General features: G+C 28.9%; 2 protein-coding genes across 4 annotated transcripts; both read right to left on the minus strand.

The window, feature by feature from the left end:
- Window positions 1-5,978: 5,978 nt before the first annotated feature.
- LOC111276894 (putative arabinosyltransferase ARAD1) lies at window positions 5,979-11,583 on the minus strand. The gene is made up of 9 exons (XM_022862843.2): window positions 10,895-11,583; window positions 10,513-10,686; window positions 9,757-9,914; window positions 9,520-9,667; window positions 8,676-8,791; window positions 8,458-8,596; window positions 7,281-7,391; window positions 6,725-6,793; window positions 5,979-6,308 (listed from the first exon to the last, which is right to left on the minus strand). Exons 1-9 carry the CDS (start codon window positions 11,378-11,380, stop codon window positions 6,183-6,185), a joined length of 1,527 nt encoding a protein of 508 aa, XP_022718578.2. The 5' UTR covers window positions 11,381-11,583; the 3' UTR covers window positions 5,979-6,182.
- Window positions 11,584-12,193: 610 nt separating this feature from the next.
- Window positions 12,194-16,458, minus strand: LOC111276895 (TOM1-like protein 1). Of its 3 annotated transcripts, none has more exons than XM_022862849.2 (4): window positions 16,313-16,458; window positions 14,900-15,429; window positions 14,136-14,399; window positions 12,194-12,936 (listed from the first exon to the last, which is right to left on the minus strand). In XM_022862849.2, the coding sequence occupies exons 2-4, from the start codon at window positions 15,416-15,418 to the stop codon at window positions 12,514-12,516; spliced, it is 1,206 nt and encodes a 401-aa protein (XP_022718584.2). In that variant the 5' UTR covers window positions 15,419-15,429; window positions 16,313-16,458; the 3' UTR covers window positions 12,194-12,513. The 3 variants fall into 3 exon arrangements, with proteins under 3 accessions (XP_022718584.2, XP_022718582.2, XP_022718583.2); XM_022862847.2 differs by having other exon boundaries at window positions 14,900-15,464; XM_022862848.2 differs by having other exon boundaries at window positions 16,197-16,458.
- Between the last annotated feature and the right edge of the window lie 3,161 nt (window positions 16,459-19,619).

Below are 19,619 nucleotides of genomic sequence, written 5' to 3' on the forward strand. Positions count from 1 at the left end.
TAGAATTTTAAAAAATCAATCGAATTCAATTTATATCATATCGATTTATAGACATCTCTTGATCTCGACATAAATGTTTGTGAATTGAGTTGAATGAGATTCATGTTATAAATTAATATTTTTGAAAGTTAACTTTGATCCAAATCCATCCTTTACATAATATTTTAATTTTAAAATTTTGAAAAAATATATATATATATATAAATATTTTAGTAACAGTCTCTTGTTGGATTAGATGGGTCCTAAAAACATATAAACAAGCAACAACTGAGTCAATAATTCCAATGGAGTAGTAATTATGGTGCCTCATTCCCTTTATCACGGTGTTAGAGACTAAGGTATTAAAGTTAGGGACAATCTCCAAAATTTAATGTAAGAGATTCAAAATTAAAAGAAAGAAATTAATTAAAAATAAAATGATTGACCTCAATTGAGTGAGTGTTATTATTTTACTTTCCTCTCGTTGAAATCCACTTTTTTTTTTTTTTTAATTTGTCTATTGTTTTTCTAAAAATAATGAAAAATATTTTCTTTCTTCTAAGTTCTAACATGTTATTTTCATTTTTATCGGATACCGTTGCACTTAAAACTACTATTCGAATGAAAAATAATATTCGTCCCGTTATTTTTGTTTTAAATTTTTATATTTTTTGACATTATATATAATTATTGGTTTGATTGTAATAATTTATTTCTAAATTAATTGATTTACTTATGAATTGGCATACCTCACATTTAAATTATTACTTGTAGAGAACAAATTGACAAAGGGGCAAACAAAAAAATTATTATAGGAATCAGTTATTACACGTCAATATAGTTTGAATATACGAAACGTAAGTCTATATTTATATCAATTAAAAAAAATAAATTTGTAGATTTGAGAGAAATCAAATTTTTTAAAGATAAACAACGAAATATATAGATACAAGTAATAAAAAATAATATAAATATTAAGAAAATAGATAAAAAGGTTATTTTTTTTATAAAAATGGGTTGTGTAAGAAAATTTAAAATTATGATTTAATATAATTTTTGTATACTTTTCATATAATCAACCCAAAAATTATGGGATATAAGAATTAATTTGTTATTATTATTGTTGTATTTTTACAAATTATATGTAATAATTAATGGTAAATATTTATTTTAATAGATTCATGTATGTAATATATAATAAATGATTAATTTTGTTTTATTAATGTAATTACATGATATGATTTAAATGAAAAAATAAATATGAACATAAAATAATTATTTCATATAATTTCAGTAATCCAATTAAAAAAAATAAAATAACAATTTTACATTTTTGAAATATTTTTTTACTTTGAATGAGTCTGATAATGACACGATAACTATCATTAATGCTAACCATTAGTGGAGGAATGTCCACTTAGCAATATGATTGCAAAGGTGGCCACAAATTAAATATACAAATTTATTAGAAATTTTAAACTTTTATTATATTTCAAATACAAATTAATATAGTAAAGAATTATCTAGTATGATATAGCGTACCCTAAGTTCTAGCCTAGACACAACGCTCAATAAGTTAGATTTACCTAACAAAAAAAACATAAAATACTAACAAGTGAGTTGTTCAATTAATTAGATTCGTCTTTTTTTATAAAAAAAATTTCAGGTTTAAATTCTATCGGTATTTATTTATTTGAGTTATTTCAAATGCATGATTTTTACTTGTTAGAATTATCTCGAATACACGATCTGTAATTATTTATATTAAAATATCAGGTGCGATATATTTTATTCTAACTTAAATGATTAAATAATTTATCTACCATTGAATTTAAAAAAAAATAAAAAAATATAAATACAAATTACTATAAAATGATATATTTAATTGATTGATTATATATTTAATTATAAAAATTAACTTGTGTCCATAAAATAGACCATTGGTATACAAAATAATTAATAATTTAGAATATAAATTTTTACCTAATTAATATTTCATGTTTATGAATTTTTCCAACAATATTCTTGATTTTTTGCTACTTAACAATATTCTTAAAATCATTAAAAAGTTAAACATCCATATATAAACAAATTAATGGGATGAATTTAGGAGTGACGTAACCAATATATCAATTTTCTTCATCAATGTCATAGTAACTTTAACCTCAAATATCATGGTAACTTTGAAAGCAAAGTGTAATAAATATTCTATCCCAAATTGAGAAATGAAAATATAGTTTATCTGTTCAAAGTTGGTTGGCTACCTTGAACACACAAGAGTAAATTTTTTTTATTTACATAATCTATATGCGGGTCAATTAAAAAAATTAATGCTCTTTTTTTAAAAAGCATTTTCAAGATTATTTACACAATATATATATTTTAAAATTACAAATTGAATCCAAAGTTTTGTCATAATTCATATGGTTATTCTTTAAAAATGATATCCATCGAATCAAAAATTTAAATTTTTATACTTACAATTTTTTCTTCCCTTAAGCCACAATTTTTTTTTTCAAAAAAAAAATTGCATTTCCTAATGAAGTAAAAAAATTTTTCAATAATAATTTTGCATGATTATGTGCAAGTTAAAACGAGCAAAATATAAAGTAAAAACTTTTTTAATTAAGAATGTAAAAGAAAAAAAAAAACTATTAGCTTTATATACAATTTCTTGTTCTCAATTATCAAAATTTTTTTAATTAAAAAAATTTAATCTCTTATTATATTAATCATAAAAGAAGTAATTTTAAAATAGTTTGTCTTCAATTTTTTCTTTTCTTTTCTTTTCAATTTGTATGAAATTTTATCATTTTAATTTGATTCATTCAATTTTTGTATTTAGATTATTTTCTTTTTATATATTATTTTAATATAATTTTTAATATATTAAATAAATTTAAATATAAAATAATTATTTTATTTTATAAAAATTTAAAATATGTATAAAAATTAATAAAAATATATAATTTAGTTCAATTTAATTTTTTTAAATTTTTACTTCTCTATCTAAAATTTGATCTTAATTTAATATGTATATTTAATATTTAAATTTAATCTTATATGAATAAAAAAAAATCTAAACCCAATTAAATATCATAATTTTAAATTAATTTTTTATTTTTTCAAATTTTTTACCCCTCTTAAAAATTACTACAAAGTAAGGCCCAATTATGTTTTTAAATATTATATATATATATATATAAATAAAATCACATTTGAAGATAATGAAAGGAGTTACAAGTATTAAAACTTGAATTTTAAAACTTTTGAATATAATTCTTAAAAGTAATTATATATATTAATTGAACTAAGTTTCGATTCTCTGCTTTTAACCTTTTTCATCGTTAAGGTAGTAGCAACCTAGGCATATGCTTCATCGTGTCTTCATGTGCATTACTTGCTTTTTTTTTTTTATTATTTATTTTCACACCTCTATCAGTAACCTATGATAATCAAACTTCAATTCAGGCTGAAAAGTGGATATCCGTTTGGAATTAGCTCGCAGTTGCAGGCCTTAATTCAACCTAATGATAGAGGGTGCCTTCCATATATTTCTCCTTTCTCTCCCCACTAACTCAATGGCCAACCATTCATTTTTAACCCAAATATTCACAATTGGCTAGTACGATCTAATGTATAAACACCTCTAATTCTTTAAAAAAATTCAAACAAAATTACAAGAAATATTAATTATTTATAAAATATATATATTCCATAACTAGTACGAACTAAGAGAGATGTTAATGGGTGTGACTTATAATCCTAACATCTGCAATTATTTTTTCTATTTTTAGGTTGCTACTTCCTTTGTTTATATATATATATAAAAGGGATGGAAAGAGAGACTACCCGAGTTAACAGAAGAGACGATGAAAGCAATCACAATGAGAGACACAATTATGAAAGAATTTCCCACTGCCATCGGAGAGAAAATAACTAAAACTCTTTTGATAGGGGCTTAATCACCTATCATAGAAGAAATGAAACATGCGAATAATACACTGCTAAAGAAACCCTAGAAAGGAGAAAAATAATCATAAAGCTAAAAAATATTATTACAAGGTACAATATTTAGAAGCTTACTCATGCATGCATGCATGAGATCATAAGTTTTGATGACCAATCATATCTTATCTATTTAGGTTTTATAGCTAATATGATATCGGATGAATGGTTAATCATTTGCATGTATTTGACTTGATCTTTCTTTTTGTGAAAAAATTTGCAGTCAATCAAGGAAAAAAGTCAAATTGGGTGATGAAAAATTTTACCTTCCAAGTAGTTAAAAGTTACCTGTTACCTTGCAAGTTGAAGGTTTTATCTACCTCAATAACACTCTTCATCTCTGTAATTTGTTGTTGACCCAAAAAGGAAATTTCAATTTCATGGGGGAAGAAAAACTTTTTAAGATATCTTGCCACAAAATTGAAGTTTTTAGAAAATAAGTGTATCTTATTTGGGAGACGAGGGCTAGACCATGTGTTTGATGGAAACTATATTATATATTGTTATATATTCATCCCTCCAGGACAAACTTCATCTTACAATCTCCAAATTCATTTTCATTTATCATACTAGATTCCCTCTCTGTCAAATTTCAATTTACTACTAAAATTTTATGAATGGAATATACATCATGTTTGATTAAACTTTGACTTCCTACAAGTTTGTTATAAAATTATAATAAAATATAAATAATAGACAAATAATTATTAAAATGAAAAAGGGAATATATCCAAAAAAAAAAAAAAGGGCAAAAATCAATTCACTTTAACAGTCTATGTGGTTCTTAAATTATAATGTTCATTTAGAGGTGAAAAATTAAAAATATCAATTTCACCCAGTGAATTTAATATTTTATTCGAATAAAGATAGATATGGATATTAAATTTTATGAAAAGATATATGAATAAGTATAATTTTAAAATAGCAATAAAGTATCCCCATACTTATACCCGAGATATATATATATATATATCTATTCATTTATTTGTATTTAATAATTTTTTTTATATTATTATAATTTTTTGCGTTCATGGATTATATATTTTTTTGGTAGAAAATAGGTTATATTTATTTAATAATAACCCTAGAAGCTTTACTTTTGATTTTTCTTAATAATGGTATGTTTCTACAACATAATTTTCAACAAATTACTTCTGACTTATGAATTTCCATTTGATTAATTTTTGTAATTTAGATTTGTATTTGTTTTATTGCAGTTATATATTGTATTATTGTATTCTAGAATTGATGTTGTTTACGTTTGTACGTGAAAAATGAATAAATATTAAATATTTAAATGCTTATTTTTATCTTTTTAATAGAAACAAGAAACATGGATTCTTCGTGCCCACTAGATATCCGTGAGCATAGGAATGGATGTAAATTTTTTCGAAGGTGAATATGAATACAAAAATGAAAACAGATTAAAAATTTAAGAACAAAGACAAAAAAAATATTATACCCAACCCATTAATATCTCTAAGAAAAATGAATCCAAACAAAAAAAACCACCCGAAAATACTCGAGAACTCGCTTAAATTTAATTTAATTTGACTAGAAAAGTCAAAAACCCTAATCCCAGAAAACTAAAACCCAAAATGACCCAAAACGAAATACTACAAACTTGAAAAATCCGAACTCAAACTTACCCAAACTCAAAATATATGATAGTTACATTGTGTAGATAAAATCTAAAAAATGTCTTGACCAATCCAAACCCGAAAGGATCGAAAACTCAAATGACCCAAATCCTAAAAGATCCCATTATGAAACAACCCAAACCAAAATGACATGAACCCAAAATGCCAGTGGCTCCCAATTGCCACCTCTACTTTCATGATTCTTTAAGTCAAAATTTTAATTTGCACTCAGTGATCCACCCCTTTTTTTCCATTAATTTTAATTTCCATCACAAGAAACAAGTAACAAAAATAAGAATGGAACAGAAAGAAATGGATAGAGGAAGCAATACGCATGCACGAAATGATATACAGCAAAATCAATATCAAACAGAACAAATTTGGACTGGATGAATTCTTCATGAATCTAACAGCAGCATAAATATAGAAGCTATATTTAATCACAAATATTAAAATTAATTAATATGTTTTTAGAGGCAGCCTTATATATATATATATAAAATATGTTTAAAGAATGATTCCTACGTACAGCAACTTCAAACCGAGTGAGACCGATCAGAAAGGATTGGAACTGGTAATGTTGCCACGCCTACAATCACAAGTGCAGACAATCCTTGATTCTTTTACGACACGCTGTGATCTCCGAGTATGAAGCTTGATGTTCACCAACTTACCAGCAATCTTTTGCAAACAAGAAATATATGGTAAATTAGTAGAAATATGCTGAATTAAGTAACATCAAGCATCTATATAGACAAAAATATTAAGAACATAGAAAACATCAAATGCTTGACCATTAGCAGTCATGGCTAATGCTAACAGAACCATTTCTGTACAGGCAGGCAACCTCATATGCAGGAGGTTAGCCCACTGGATTTGTCAAGCTATTTAAGCAATTAATAATTATGCACTCATGTATCTCAGGCAATGAGATAGTACCACTACTGCCATCCAAGAGAATTTATTTTACATTTATTAGTTTTTTTAAAAGAAACAAGTCTAAGCTCAGAGCAACAAACTTCAGCATTATTTCTCCCATATAATAACCAAAGAAAAAAATATAAGCTAAAACCTTTGGTGAACAGTAAGTTACAAACCATTCTCCAAACTAGATCTTCTGGACCCAAGGGTTGAGCTGGACTAGAATACACAAAATGCCTGGAGTACTGGAAAAATGAAAGCAAAAGTTTTCATTCAAATTAAAATTATAAAATATTGTACCAGTTAACATTATTCTACTAATTTAAAAGATGAAAGATAAGCAGGATATTTGTAAAGCACATCCAACTATCAATAAAACTTAACCTTCAGGTAAAAAAATAAATTTCAGAGGCATAAATAGATAAATCTTCAAGAGATATCAAGATTTGGTTTCAAAAGGTGAAATGAGAGTGATGTTCCAAAAATGCCAAAAGTCTCCTCATTTACAAGCAAAATAATTGTAAGAGGCATAAAGCGATCGACATTCAAATGATGCCTGGTTTTGGCTTGAAATTGAACTAAGAGTGTTAGATCAAATACTAAAATTTTCTCCCCAGGTGCAGGCATGGATAACATTAGTAAAAATTTGTCTTTCCATCTAACCAATGCGCAAGGTTAAGGAACAGCAATTCTACAGCACGATCAAAGCATGCAGACTTTGCAATCACAAACCTTTACAAGGTTCATTCTCATTTCTCTAATTTGAGTAGAGCTAATGCCTTTTAAAAATCTTAGAAGCCAACCAGGTTGCACAGCATCACTTGAAGAAACAAATATAGCTATCTGCATGAAAGGTAACAATAAAAATAAAATGTCAGGTAATCTAAATGTCTAATATACTTAAATTTATGACACTACATTGAACTCCTTGATTGCAGCTTAATCAGCTTCAGTGTGAAAATTAATTCATGGATTCTTTAAATGTTTGAATAGATTCAAACAAATTAAGGAAGAAAAGTGATACCATTAAGTATCCAGGTAACCAAAATTAAATCTCAAATAGTACAAAATTTCCTAGAATATGGAATCAAATAAGTGCATATCATTGTCCCAAACACTACATACTGGCACATGGCATGATACTCTTGGACACAGATAAAATAAGAATTCAAAATATCTATTCTGCAGAAACTCTGTTAAAATCTGTTCATCTTTCTCTGGAACAAAATGACCCTTGACCCTGGACATGCATTTAACAATGCCATATTCCAACATATCTGAGATACATACCAATACCATACTACCCACCAGCAAAATTAGATTACGCATTCAAGCTGTGTGTGTAGCACAGAAAACTAAATTGCAGCATGATCATAAGGTTTATCCGATCATTGATGCATAAATCAGAATAAACATGACAAAAATAACCAAATTTATGCATGAATCTGGTTCTCAATGATATGAATGATGATTCCACAGATACTGCCCACTGATAATAAAGAAATCATAATCATTCACTTCATGCAACATGAAATCAAGGAGGCATTCTATCTTAAACCTTAATATAAAGTAACAGGTAAAAGCATAGAAAATTATTAGAATAAAATTTCAAGCAACAACTTTCTGAAAATGATAAGAAAGAAAATAACAAATTATCTAAACAGTGAAATTAGGCACTGAATTTCATTCATGTGAGAAATAATACAGAAGGCAGATTTCCAACTGACTCTGATCATTAACTACCTATAACGACTGCAATAATGTTTTAACCTATATCAATAATACTCTCCTAATCATATTATAAGCAACTTTTAGGCAGTCATTAAAAAAAGTAAAAGCCATCCTCAAGGTAGCCCAATGCATCAAGGGAAAAGGAAGTAACAACTCGGCTTTGGAAACACATACATACCTGTCTATAATCTAGTATTCCTTCAAAAGGAAGTTCCAATTCATCACTAATAATAACAGGGATACACCCACTGACAATAGCATCAAACAATCTAGCAGAGGAAGGAGTGTCACCAGCTGGACTTAAACAAAATATAGACCTGATGACAAAGGAAAAAACACAATCATTATGACAAAGCACGAAGTGAAACACTGAGAAAGAGAACCAGCTAATCTTACCTGCGCATCCCCTTCTGAGCAGCAGCTTTCCCTCCCTTCCCAGCGGTTCCCTCCTCTATCACTACATCTTTGGCACCTGTTAATTCTGCTACAAGTTTAGCACGTATCTTTCCTCCCTGAAAAAGAAAAACTACACAATAAGTAGCAAAAAGATCGTATTAGATATATTATAATTATATTAGCATGTGAGACACAGGAGAGAGAATGTTTGAGAGAAAACAGGTAATACTATTCTCTGGTCAACTGTTAAAAAAAGGGGAGGATCAGGAAAAGGGAACTTTACTAACCACCAAATAAATAAAAACTTTGGTCAAATAACTTTTCAAGGAACCTATATAATCTCGAAGAGGAAATTACAGAAAAAAATAAGTATTTTTAGATAACTGTGTTTTTAATGTCACTAATTTTTTAGTGCTCCAATTCTCTACCTTTCTCTCACTCTTAAGCATGCACACACAGACACACATACAGGAAAAAAGCCCAAGAAGGCATCTTTTCTTACTGTTTCACCTTCTTCTGTTTAAAAAGGATAAGTTGGCAAGTCTTTGGATTAGACATCCATCTTCAAAGAAAAACGAAAAACACATAGGATTATAGTGACTACAACAGCCCCTTCCCCCTCTCCCTCCCTCCAATATTTATTTCTTGTTCTAACATTATTGTGTTTGGAAAAAATTAAGTAAGCATGTTTCTGAACTAGATCTCTTGCATACACATGCATAGAATAAGACCAACATATTATGTTCCTTCCTTCATGTTCTACCAAATTTAATGAAAGAATAAAAAATAATTATTAAAAAAAAAAAGAAATCAAAGACTCTAATAAGACAGTCAAAACTCTTACAGCATTTCTTTTAAGCCGTCCACGGAAGAAAAGCAGTGTGGTTCTCTTTGATTCACTTTCTGATACACATTTTGTATCACATAAATCAACATTCGGAACATAAGGGAGAATGAGGTCCTTCTCCAGTGAAACTTGCCCTGGCTTGTACCTAGGATGTTAAAATATATCACTTTTCAGAAGATGAAATGACTAGTAACTTCATAAGTTCAAGCTCGTTTGCAAAAGTCATATAGTTACCAATTCCCAGTGGAGTCCATATCTGGTAAAAGCCATATTGCATTTTTCACATATCTGCGAACTGACTTAAAGGACCATGGATGATGAATGGGAAATATGTGATCCCTTCCTTCAGATCGTTTCCATGCAGGCTGATCTGTCACCCATTTCAAGGCATCCTGCAACCATAGGAAACAAAAATATAGAATAAATAAATTCTAAAATTTAATGGCACAGTTGGCCATATAAAACCATACAGAAGAAGTTATTGAAGGGAAATCATGCATTATTTTGTCCAATATATGTTTCCCAAAACCTTCTCAATTAGAAAAATGGAATTAACAAAGGATAACATAATTCAAGACATAGAAGCCAAAACTATGATAGGATACCCCAATCAACATGTTAATGCAAATTTGATCTTGAAAGTTCAGCTTAATGACAGCACAATATTCAGAGTCACTCACACACAAACAAACTAAAGTCTAAAACATGCGGCAAACTCCATATAGGACCTCAAAATGCATAGGACTTGACCCGATTATGATTATCTTTACTTGTCGTATCTCCCTTTGAAATCAAACACTCCATAAAATGCATTTACCTAAATTTTCATTATTGAAAAACCTGAACAACCCACCAAACAGACTTACCACGGACATGAAAAATTACACAAAAGAATAGGAATGGAATGAAACACATTTTCTAAATAATTAAAAACATAGTAATACGAAAATGTAGAGATAAATATTATAAAACATGGAAATGCACTCACACCCTATATAAAGCCTTGCATTGTTGCTTCTCCAACAAGAAAAAGCTAATGGTGGTAAAGAACGGCACGTAAAATAAATCCGCCTCCTCCTGCCTATTAACTCTCACAACATTTTTCAATAGCCTTTCGGATTCCGGCGCAATCAAATCCGCCCAAAGCCAATAATCAATAGAATGCTGAACCACCAGAAAAAAAAAAAACAAATATCAAGAAAAATATAACAATCCATCAATATTCTGGTAAAAGAAAATTCCCCATCTATTTTATCAATTCTCTGAAGAAAAACAAACTCGACTAATCAAATCGAGAATCATCAACAGATTTCAATGATTATTTAAAAAGGAAGAGGAATTATTTTTCCATTTAAAAACTTGATAAAATTACCTGTTCGATTAAACGGTGAACGGGGCTGCCGTTGGAGGTGAGATTAGAAGTTTCTCGATAAGTATTTTGAAACAACCAAAGTAAGTCGTAGGTGAACTTCGTCGGCATTTCGTACACGTAAACCCTAATCGGCATATTCAGCGGGTAGTACGGATCTCCATACACCCACTCCATTTCCTTAGCGGACTTTCTCTCGTCGACTCTCCTGACGTCATCTTCGAGCACCGTACCCACTGTATCGTCGGAAGCCTGGTGGTGGTCGGAAGCTTTGTGAGTAAGGAAGTGTTCGAGGGAAGCGACGAAGGAGGTTTGGGGTCGGATTTGCCGGTGCGGGAAGTGATGGGTGGAGGAGGAGGAGGAGGAGGGATCGGAGGGAGAAGAAAGGAAGAACAGGAAGGAGAGAGTGACGAGAGAGAGGGCGAAGAACAGGAGGAGGATTGGGGATTTGGATCTTGTCAAGGTCGATGGGATTTGCTTCGCTCGCATTTTCTTCAAGGTGTCAGGAGTGAGAATGTGAGGAACTGTGGATAGAGCAAAGCTGGATAGCGTTATAAAACCAGATCTGCAGTTTTTAGTTCTTACATGCACTCGCCCAGAAGCTTAACTTACGCAATGATATTGTTTTTGAGAATTAAACAATCATTCCGATACAAATTCTCTCATCATCATCTAGATTTTATACTAAGCACAAATTGTAAGTAATAGATTTTTTTTTTATAAATTATGTCATATTTATCAAAATTTTATTTAAATTTTATATTTGTAAATAACGAGTTTTTTATAATTATTTAGTGTAATTGAATAATTATAAAATTATAATAAAATTATAAGTAAAATACATTAAAAAATAAAAATAAATGTAAAATTAAAATTCATCACGATTGATTGGATGCAAATACAATTATAATAATAAAATTATATATTAGATCGCCCAAACCAATCCACCGTCGCAATTAAAATCTATATTTTATTTTAAGTTTACATTAAAACAGTCAATCGCATTCCAATAATCGCAATTCCGACCATGTAAATGCATACCACGATACAACCCAAATCCTAAAGCCGTCAATGAATCCGGGCTGATCAGTTCGAGTCAGGACTCAGGTCCAACTAGACAAACACTGAGTCGGGTCAAATCTTGCTCGGATCGAGTCCTGTTACGCCAACATTTATATACACACGAATAATAAAAATAAAGAAGCTGGCACAGAATTGGAAGAACTATGAGAAATGAATAGATTAAGTTCTTTAGAAATTTCGGATAATTATTAGCGTCACATTATTAATTTTGGCGTAAAATTGAACTAAATTAAGTTGAGCTCTTAACTGAATAGTCAAGCAGTACCATATCATCAAACGATGAATATGAGAGCCATACAGATCTATTTATTGTGCTAATAACAATCCTCCCATGTATACTCATCCAAATAATCAAGTGAACAAATCCAAACATGAATAATTTACACATAATTTGCAGGTACAACCAATGGTAGTATGTCAAAGATAAAACAAGTCCACAATCCTGTCGTGTGTTTTTACTGTCCAAACTTCTGCTCAATGCCTACAATGGCCCTGCATAGGCCTTCTGTCCTAAATTATGTAATAGCGTCCAAGAGCATTCAGAATGTGATTAGATCATCTTTTGGTTCTTGCTTCTTCTTTGAATCTTGCCCCCCTTCAGATGAACCCCCACTTTTCTTACCAAAAATCATTTCGTCAAGATCATCCATCATGTCATCATTGCTTCCACCACGAGTCCCATGTCGAGTACCTGCTGGTTTTCTAATCAAGGCATCTTCTTTTGCATGACGAGGCGAAACTTCTGGTTCAACAGCCACAGGAATCATAGCAGGTTCTGGCTCATGAGGAACCACCGATGGCTTCTTCAACTCTTCATACTTCGAGAGAGCTTTCTGGATCTCATCGTTCACATTCAAAGCTTCAAAAAGAAGGGCCTCATTATCTCCAGCAGTCTCAATGATTCTTAGAACAGATGACTGGGACCGACGACATTGCTGGACAAGCGTGGCTGTCAAGTCATCCTGCCAACAAAGCAAGCATAAATTACCGAGAAAAAAATGAAAAACAGTATCAACCCAATCAACCCAATAGAAAGTTGAAAACACAAAATACTTGAACTAGGTAACTAATCCACTTTCACAGCTACCCTCTTTTTCTTTTCTTATCTTTTCTTTTCCTTCAACGTAGAGATGTCCCAAATCAAATTTGATAAAGTAGCAACAAAGATACTGAGTGAGTAAACCTACGAACTGCTTAGAAATAAAAAATTAACATACTAAGTAGGCTACAGTTTTGCTCTGCTTCATTACCTTCTGGCCAAGGGATTCATTTCATGAAATTCTACCAATATGAATAAATTAAATGCAAAACCACACTTCATTCTGAAAGGTTAAATCTGCATATGGTTCCTGCACCTTCAAATTTTAAATTTTTGCTAGAGCTGGACTCTAACTTATAGGTTCTGAATCATATAGGCGTTGCTGCCACCTTAAGAAAGACTAAATGACCATTTGGAACATCATTATGATGTTATGACCCAAACTGGAATAAAACTCCATGTTATTGTGAATTTGTCATCTGTCTGTTACATTGTTGAAGATATTGGAAAATAAGCCCAAGTTAACTTACAATCAGAAGTCAGCAAACAGACCAATAAGTTTAAATCTAATTTGCTGATGTCATCTTATCACCACAAAGCATCACTTCTAATTTACCCGTCTAGCAGTGCATGAAAAACAAGTCCAAGACATCCCCTTCAAACCTTAAACTAAAAACTTGGTACCGTTGGAGCCATCATAATTCTCACCAATATGCATTATTGAGGGGAAAATGTCATATCCGTCAGCTATAAGCGTTCAAGTGCAACAGTCCCATACAGATCATTAGCAGATAGTATAACACATTTAAAAGCTCTAGAAAGAAAGTTATAGTATAAAAGATTTAAAAGCCCTAGAAAGTAAGTGATTTCCTCCTTGAAAATGAAGCAAAAGGCAAAATTATTGACTAATAAAATGATCTTATTAAAGGCTCACTACAGCCGACAGAATATTGAACATCCTTTAACAAAGGAATAGATTAACAAAAAACATCAATGACTCATTCAGCCAAGACTCAAAGTTTTCAAGGCTTGTTACTTGGCAGCAGAGAAGGAAGCATACTTTATTCGTAATATATGCATGAAGTTAGAAACTAAAAAGTGCAATAAAGAAGACAATAATACCTGAAGAGCATCTTGTTGGGGTGATGAGGATAACACAGTTGAAAGAAGCTCAATGCTGTTTCTTGCCACATCAAATGCTTCCTTTGTTTGTTCAGCAGTAAAGCTTTGGACAGGACTATCACGCTGAAGCTGCATGTCATGCAGAAGTTGCTGTGCAAGACTAGCATCCACTTCCTCCACTGAAACTGAACGAGTAGGGGTAAAAATAGGTGCCAAACTCTCATTGTCACGACCAGGAAAGCGAATACCCCTTGATTTTAAACTCTACAACAGAAAAAGGATCATTTGACAAAATCTAACAATTCATCAATCAAAAAGCCAAAAAATAAGGCTTTGAGTTTTTGTGGCAACATTGCACAGCATATTTAGAATGCATGTTAAATCCTATTGCAACTGAAAGTACAAATAGCTAAGGGACATTGACGTACACAGAAGTTCCTAGTCAAGAATTCAATTGTTTGAGAAAGCTTATTCAAGGATTTTCTAAATTTATCTTCTGATATCAATCAACCAAACAAAACCAAACAATAAAAAAATTTTGCTCCTTTTTATTGAAAATTTTCCCATTCCAGGATTAAGTGAAGTTTTGTAGGCTAAATTGACTAAAATTCCAAGACTGTAACAGCAACCAAAAGAATAAATTTCACACATGACTTTCAATCAGATACACACCACAGGAAAACTAGTGAATGAAATTAAATAATCATGTTTTCTCAACTCGTTTCCAAAGCTGCAAAAACCAGATAAATAGTTCATGCTGTTACCTTGTAAGTTTCTTCGTAAACAGGTAAATAGCGGAGCTCACTGGTTGACTCCCCCCACGCTTCAATAAGCATCAAAGCTTTGTTTCGATTATTGACAACAGTCTGTGGATCATCAATTAGCTTAACCATCTCATCAAGAACCCTCTCAGCTGCCACTTCCGAGAATACCTTCTCGCAATTCTTGACACAAGTTTCAAGCAACACCAAGGACAAGTATTGAACCCTAGGGCTCTTCAACATTATCCTCCGCTTTATGCCACGGATCAATTCAACACTGCTCACTTTTTCATGATTGATCATGTCGCAGATATCAAGATTCAAGGCCCAATCAGGCTCGTCAAGGGCCTCTGATGTAGCATCCTCAACAAGCTTATCATCTGGGTTCGGGCCTTGGAAGAGTTCCTTCACCTTAAAGCTCATTGAGCTCATGCCAGCACTCACCTTTTTGCCCATCTCAGCTCCTTCAACCTTGAGGCGTTCACCAAAGGCACTAACCTTGTCCATCAAACTTTTGTCCATTTTCACCAAACCTTCAAAACACCAAAATTATAACTTGAATAAATGTCTGCAAGAAATAACTCATTCATCAAGGGAACAGAATCTTTAACATAACATTTCTTCCAAGTAATCTTCCATGAAAAAAGATAAACTCCCAAAAGCCTCAAAATTACATAAATGTTACAAAATAATCAAACAGAAATAACTATGATTTGCCCCATCATTCTTAATTAGAATAACTAAATATCTGATTTTGCTTCTTTCACTTTCTTCCCTATGAAACTTCATGCAAATCTAAAAATTGATATGAACAATTTTTAATAGCGTCAAAATTCTTCCAACCCCCCCAAAAAAGAGAGGTAAAAACCCTAATATCCAAATCAAAATATTAACTTCAAAACCTCAAAAAATTGAACAACTAGCTGACTAAAGAAATTACAGAAAAAATACATAATTTAAAGCAAATAACTCAAATAATTAAAAGTAAAGATCATTTTCCCTTCCATTTTAGCAGCAGTTAATATACAAAAGTAGCTGCATTAAAAATTTAAAAAAAAAAAAACTCTTTCAAACCTTTAAAACCCCAAAAATCTAAACTTAAACATGCTTACATCAAAATAGTTAAAGGGATTGCTCAATACTAAGAAAATGTAACACAGAAACTTACAAAAAACTTAAGTTCATAAAGTCAACTGCTATATCATCTAAACCTAGATTCTAATTAATTCAATTTCAAAATCAGAAAAAGAATCACAGCAAAATTAAACAAAGAAAAGGAAAAAAAAATTCCATTGCTTACAGTTCTTGGTGAGCCGAAATTGATGAGATCAAGTAAATGAAAAAGCAAAACCCAGGGAGATTTTATGCAATTTAAAAATATAAACAAAATTGAAAAAGAGATGGTAATTATTTTACCTTTGAAATTCAATTGAAAAAAAAAAGGAAACAAAACAAAAGAAGAAGAAAGCAGACGGCGACGCTTCACGACTCAGTAGAGTTGAGTTTTTTATGTTTCCATCGAGTTTCGGTCTCCCTCACAGACGTTGCCAAATATCAATTTCTTTTTTTTTAAATAAATATTGAGTATATTTGAAGGTTGTTGCCATTGCCCATTGGTGAAAAAAGGTAAAGCGACGTCGTAGTAGTTATTAATGCACCTTGCTTTTTTTAAAAAAAATTAGTAGGATTTATTTATTTATTAAATGATTAAATTTAATTACTTTTAATCTAATTTCAAATTAATAGTAGTAGCTAAAGATGTATTATCAAAAGAAGTATTAGTTAAGATTTAAGAATTATTACCTAAATCATTCAAAAAAACAATTATATTACCTAAAATATATAACATTTGTAGATAAATGTGTAATGACCATATTGATATTTAAATTTTTTTTTTATATTAATAAGATATTTAAAAATATCTTTCATTTAGTAATAAGTTTTACGAGCTTCTATTTACACTTTAAGAAAAGCTTTTTATACTTTAATTTTTATTACAAAAATAATTTTAAATAAAATTACTTAATTAACTATTAAGAAATTAAATTTGGACTTTTTATACTTATTTCTACTTCAACCTTTTTAAATTTGTATTTTAGAAAGTTTTTAAAAAATTTTTAGATTTTGTTTTAAGTTTTTAAATATTTTTTAGATTTTTTTTTACACATTGGATAAAAATTAGAGTTGGCATCGAGTCAGGTTCGGGGCGGGTTTTGCTCACCCCGAACCCAATCCGAATTAATGCTTTAATAAACCCGAATCTGATCTTATTCAAATTTTTTTTTAGTTTTTCATACCCAATTTCGATCACGATCCCGACCCGATACTATATAAATCATACCCGATTCAATCCAAAATTAATAAAATATTATTTTTAAATATAAATATTTAAAAATATCATTATATAAATATATATAAATAAATAATAAAAAAATTATTTATATATATCGGGTCGGATTTGCCTAAAATCCGACCCTGACTTTTTTTTCATGCTACCCAACCTGATACCCGATTTTTAAAATAAAAAAACTGATCCTAAAAAATCGGATCGAATCGAAACCCGTCGGATACGAATTTTTTTATCTTCTCTAATAGAAATGAGGTTTGTTGGATTTGAACTCCCACCTTACATATTTTCTTAAGACTTCTTAATCACTAGATCAGTAAGTTGAAAACAAAAATAATTTTTAAATTTACATATCTAAAAACTTACAAAGGCATATGAAAATATAGTTTTAAAAGTCACAATTTTATGAAAAAAAAAATTACACAACTAAATTCCCATTCAATCATTTTTAAAAAATCAAATAAATTACTTTTATATTAAAATGCATGAGTTAAAACGGCCGATCTGGTCAAAATTTTGGCAATTGATATCCTTGATTTGAGTGAGAATCAAAAGTGAAAGAATAAAAAGAGTTGAAGGAATTTGGGTTTGAGGTGTAATTTAAGTGAAGGAGAATAGGAGATCAATTGGAATTTTATGATATATTTGATATATAAAATTATGATAAAATAGAATAAAATGATATTATGAATAGAATTAGTTACGAATAAAATTAGATTAAATAATATCATTTTATTTTATTATAAAGTGTTTAAAGATTAGAATATGATATTTATTTATTGATTAATTTTTTATAATTTATATAATTTAAATTATTAATATGATTTTTACGAGTATAATAAAAAATAAAAATTTAATCCCGTATATTAAAAATAATTATCTTTATTTTGAAAGGATTGAATTATTTTATACTAAAAAAAATATTAATTCTCTTTATAATTTTATTTTTTTTAAGTTATCTTATATTCCAATTTTGACTTTTAAGGGTTTGGATTGTAAAAGTAGAAATAATGTAAGGAAGTTTGAATTTGGAGTATTATTAGAAATAAGATATGAAAAGTAATTTAGGATGTAAATATAAACACTCTAAATTTTATTATAGACAAATTATGAACTAAAATTTAAAGGATTTTTTGTTGAATGGTAAAGGGTCCTTAGACTTAATTCAATACATATTTTTTTCTTTTTGATTAAGACAAATTTATTTACTGTAGATCTAAAAAATTTATAAAAAATTATTCTTCTGTGGAATTTTAATAAATTTAAACTCAAACAATTAAAATAAAAATAAAAAATTTTATCACTTTTGATTATGCAGTTAAATATAATCCATAAAGATATTAAAATCAATTATTATCATGAAATAATGTGTTAAAATATTATCAATAAGTGATTGATTTAATTAATTAAAATTAATATTTTTTGATAAAAAAATTTTGAGTTTGAGTCAATGATTATTTATTGAGATAATTTCGAATGTATAATTTATAATCATTTATCTTAGATTATCAAATATAATATATTTTATTTTAATTTAAAGAACTAAATAATTTATCTATCATTGAATTTTAAAAAATATATATGTTAAAATATTTTACTATCAATCAAATATAAAATTAAAAAGACACCTATTTCTTTTACTTGATAAGCCTAATAAATATTTTAAAAAAAGGAATAAAATAAATAAATATATAGTGTGATTAACTTATGGGCCACCAGCAATGATTAACAGACAAAAAATAAATTGTAAGTTCACCACGAATTAGATTTTTATCTTTTTTTTTATTTCGAAGATTCCAATTTTATTTTAATTTGTCAGAATTGTTGAAAATGCATTTTCCAAGTCGTGCTTGTTGGGTCGGGTTGTCTTTGCCCCGTTGACACGATTGGCACACTAACAAGCTAAATTTATTATTTATTATTAGACGCGGCCCTTAGAAACGGGTGATAATGATTGAGGTAGTACCTATTAATCATATAAAATATTAAAAAATTTTAAATTTTCATTTAATTTTATATTTATTTTTTAAAATTGATTGATTTAAATTTAATTTTATTAATTCAATTTAATTAATTAATTTTTAAATTTAATTTAAAATTTTTATATATAAAATAACTATTTTTTTGTTCATGTCATGCATAAATTTTTTTATTATATTTTTTATAATTTAAATTTTTAATTCATAATAATTTTTATATTATATATAAAAATATTTCTAATCATTTGTAATTTGTAATTTAAAATTACAAAAGTCGTTTATATATAAATTATTATAAGAAAATTTAAATATGAATTATGAAAGTTTTGAATTATAAAATAAAAATTACATACAAATCTCAATAAGAAAATCAATATTTTATTTACAATTATATGCA

Source organism: Durio zibethinus, chromosome 7, assembly GCF_047325235.1.
Source record: "Durio zibethinus cultivar Kanyao isolate XHJ-2024 chromosome 7, ASM4732523v1, whole genome shotgun sequence".
Lineage (NCBI taxonomy): Eukaryota > Viridiplantae > Streptophyta > Magnoliopsida > Malvales > Malvaceae > Durio > Durio zibethinus.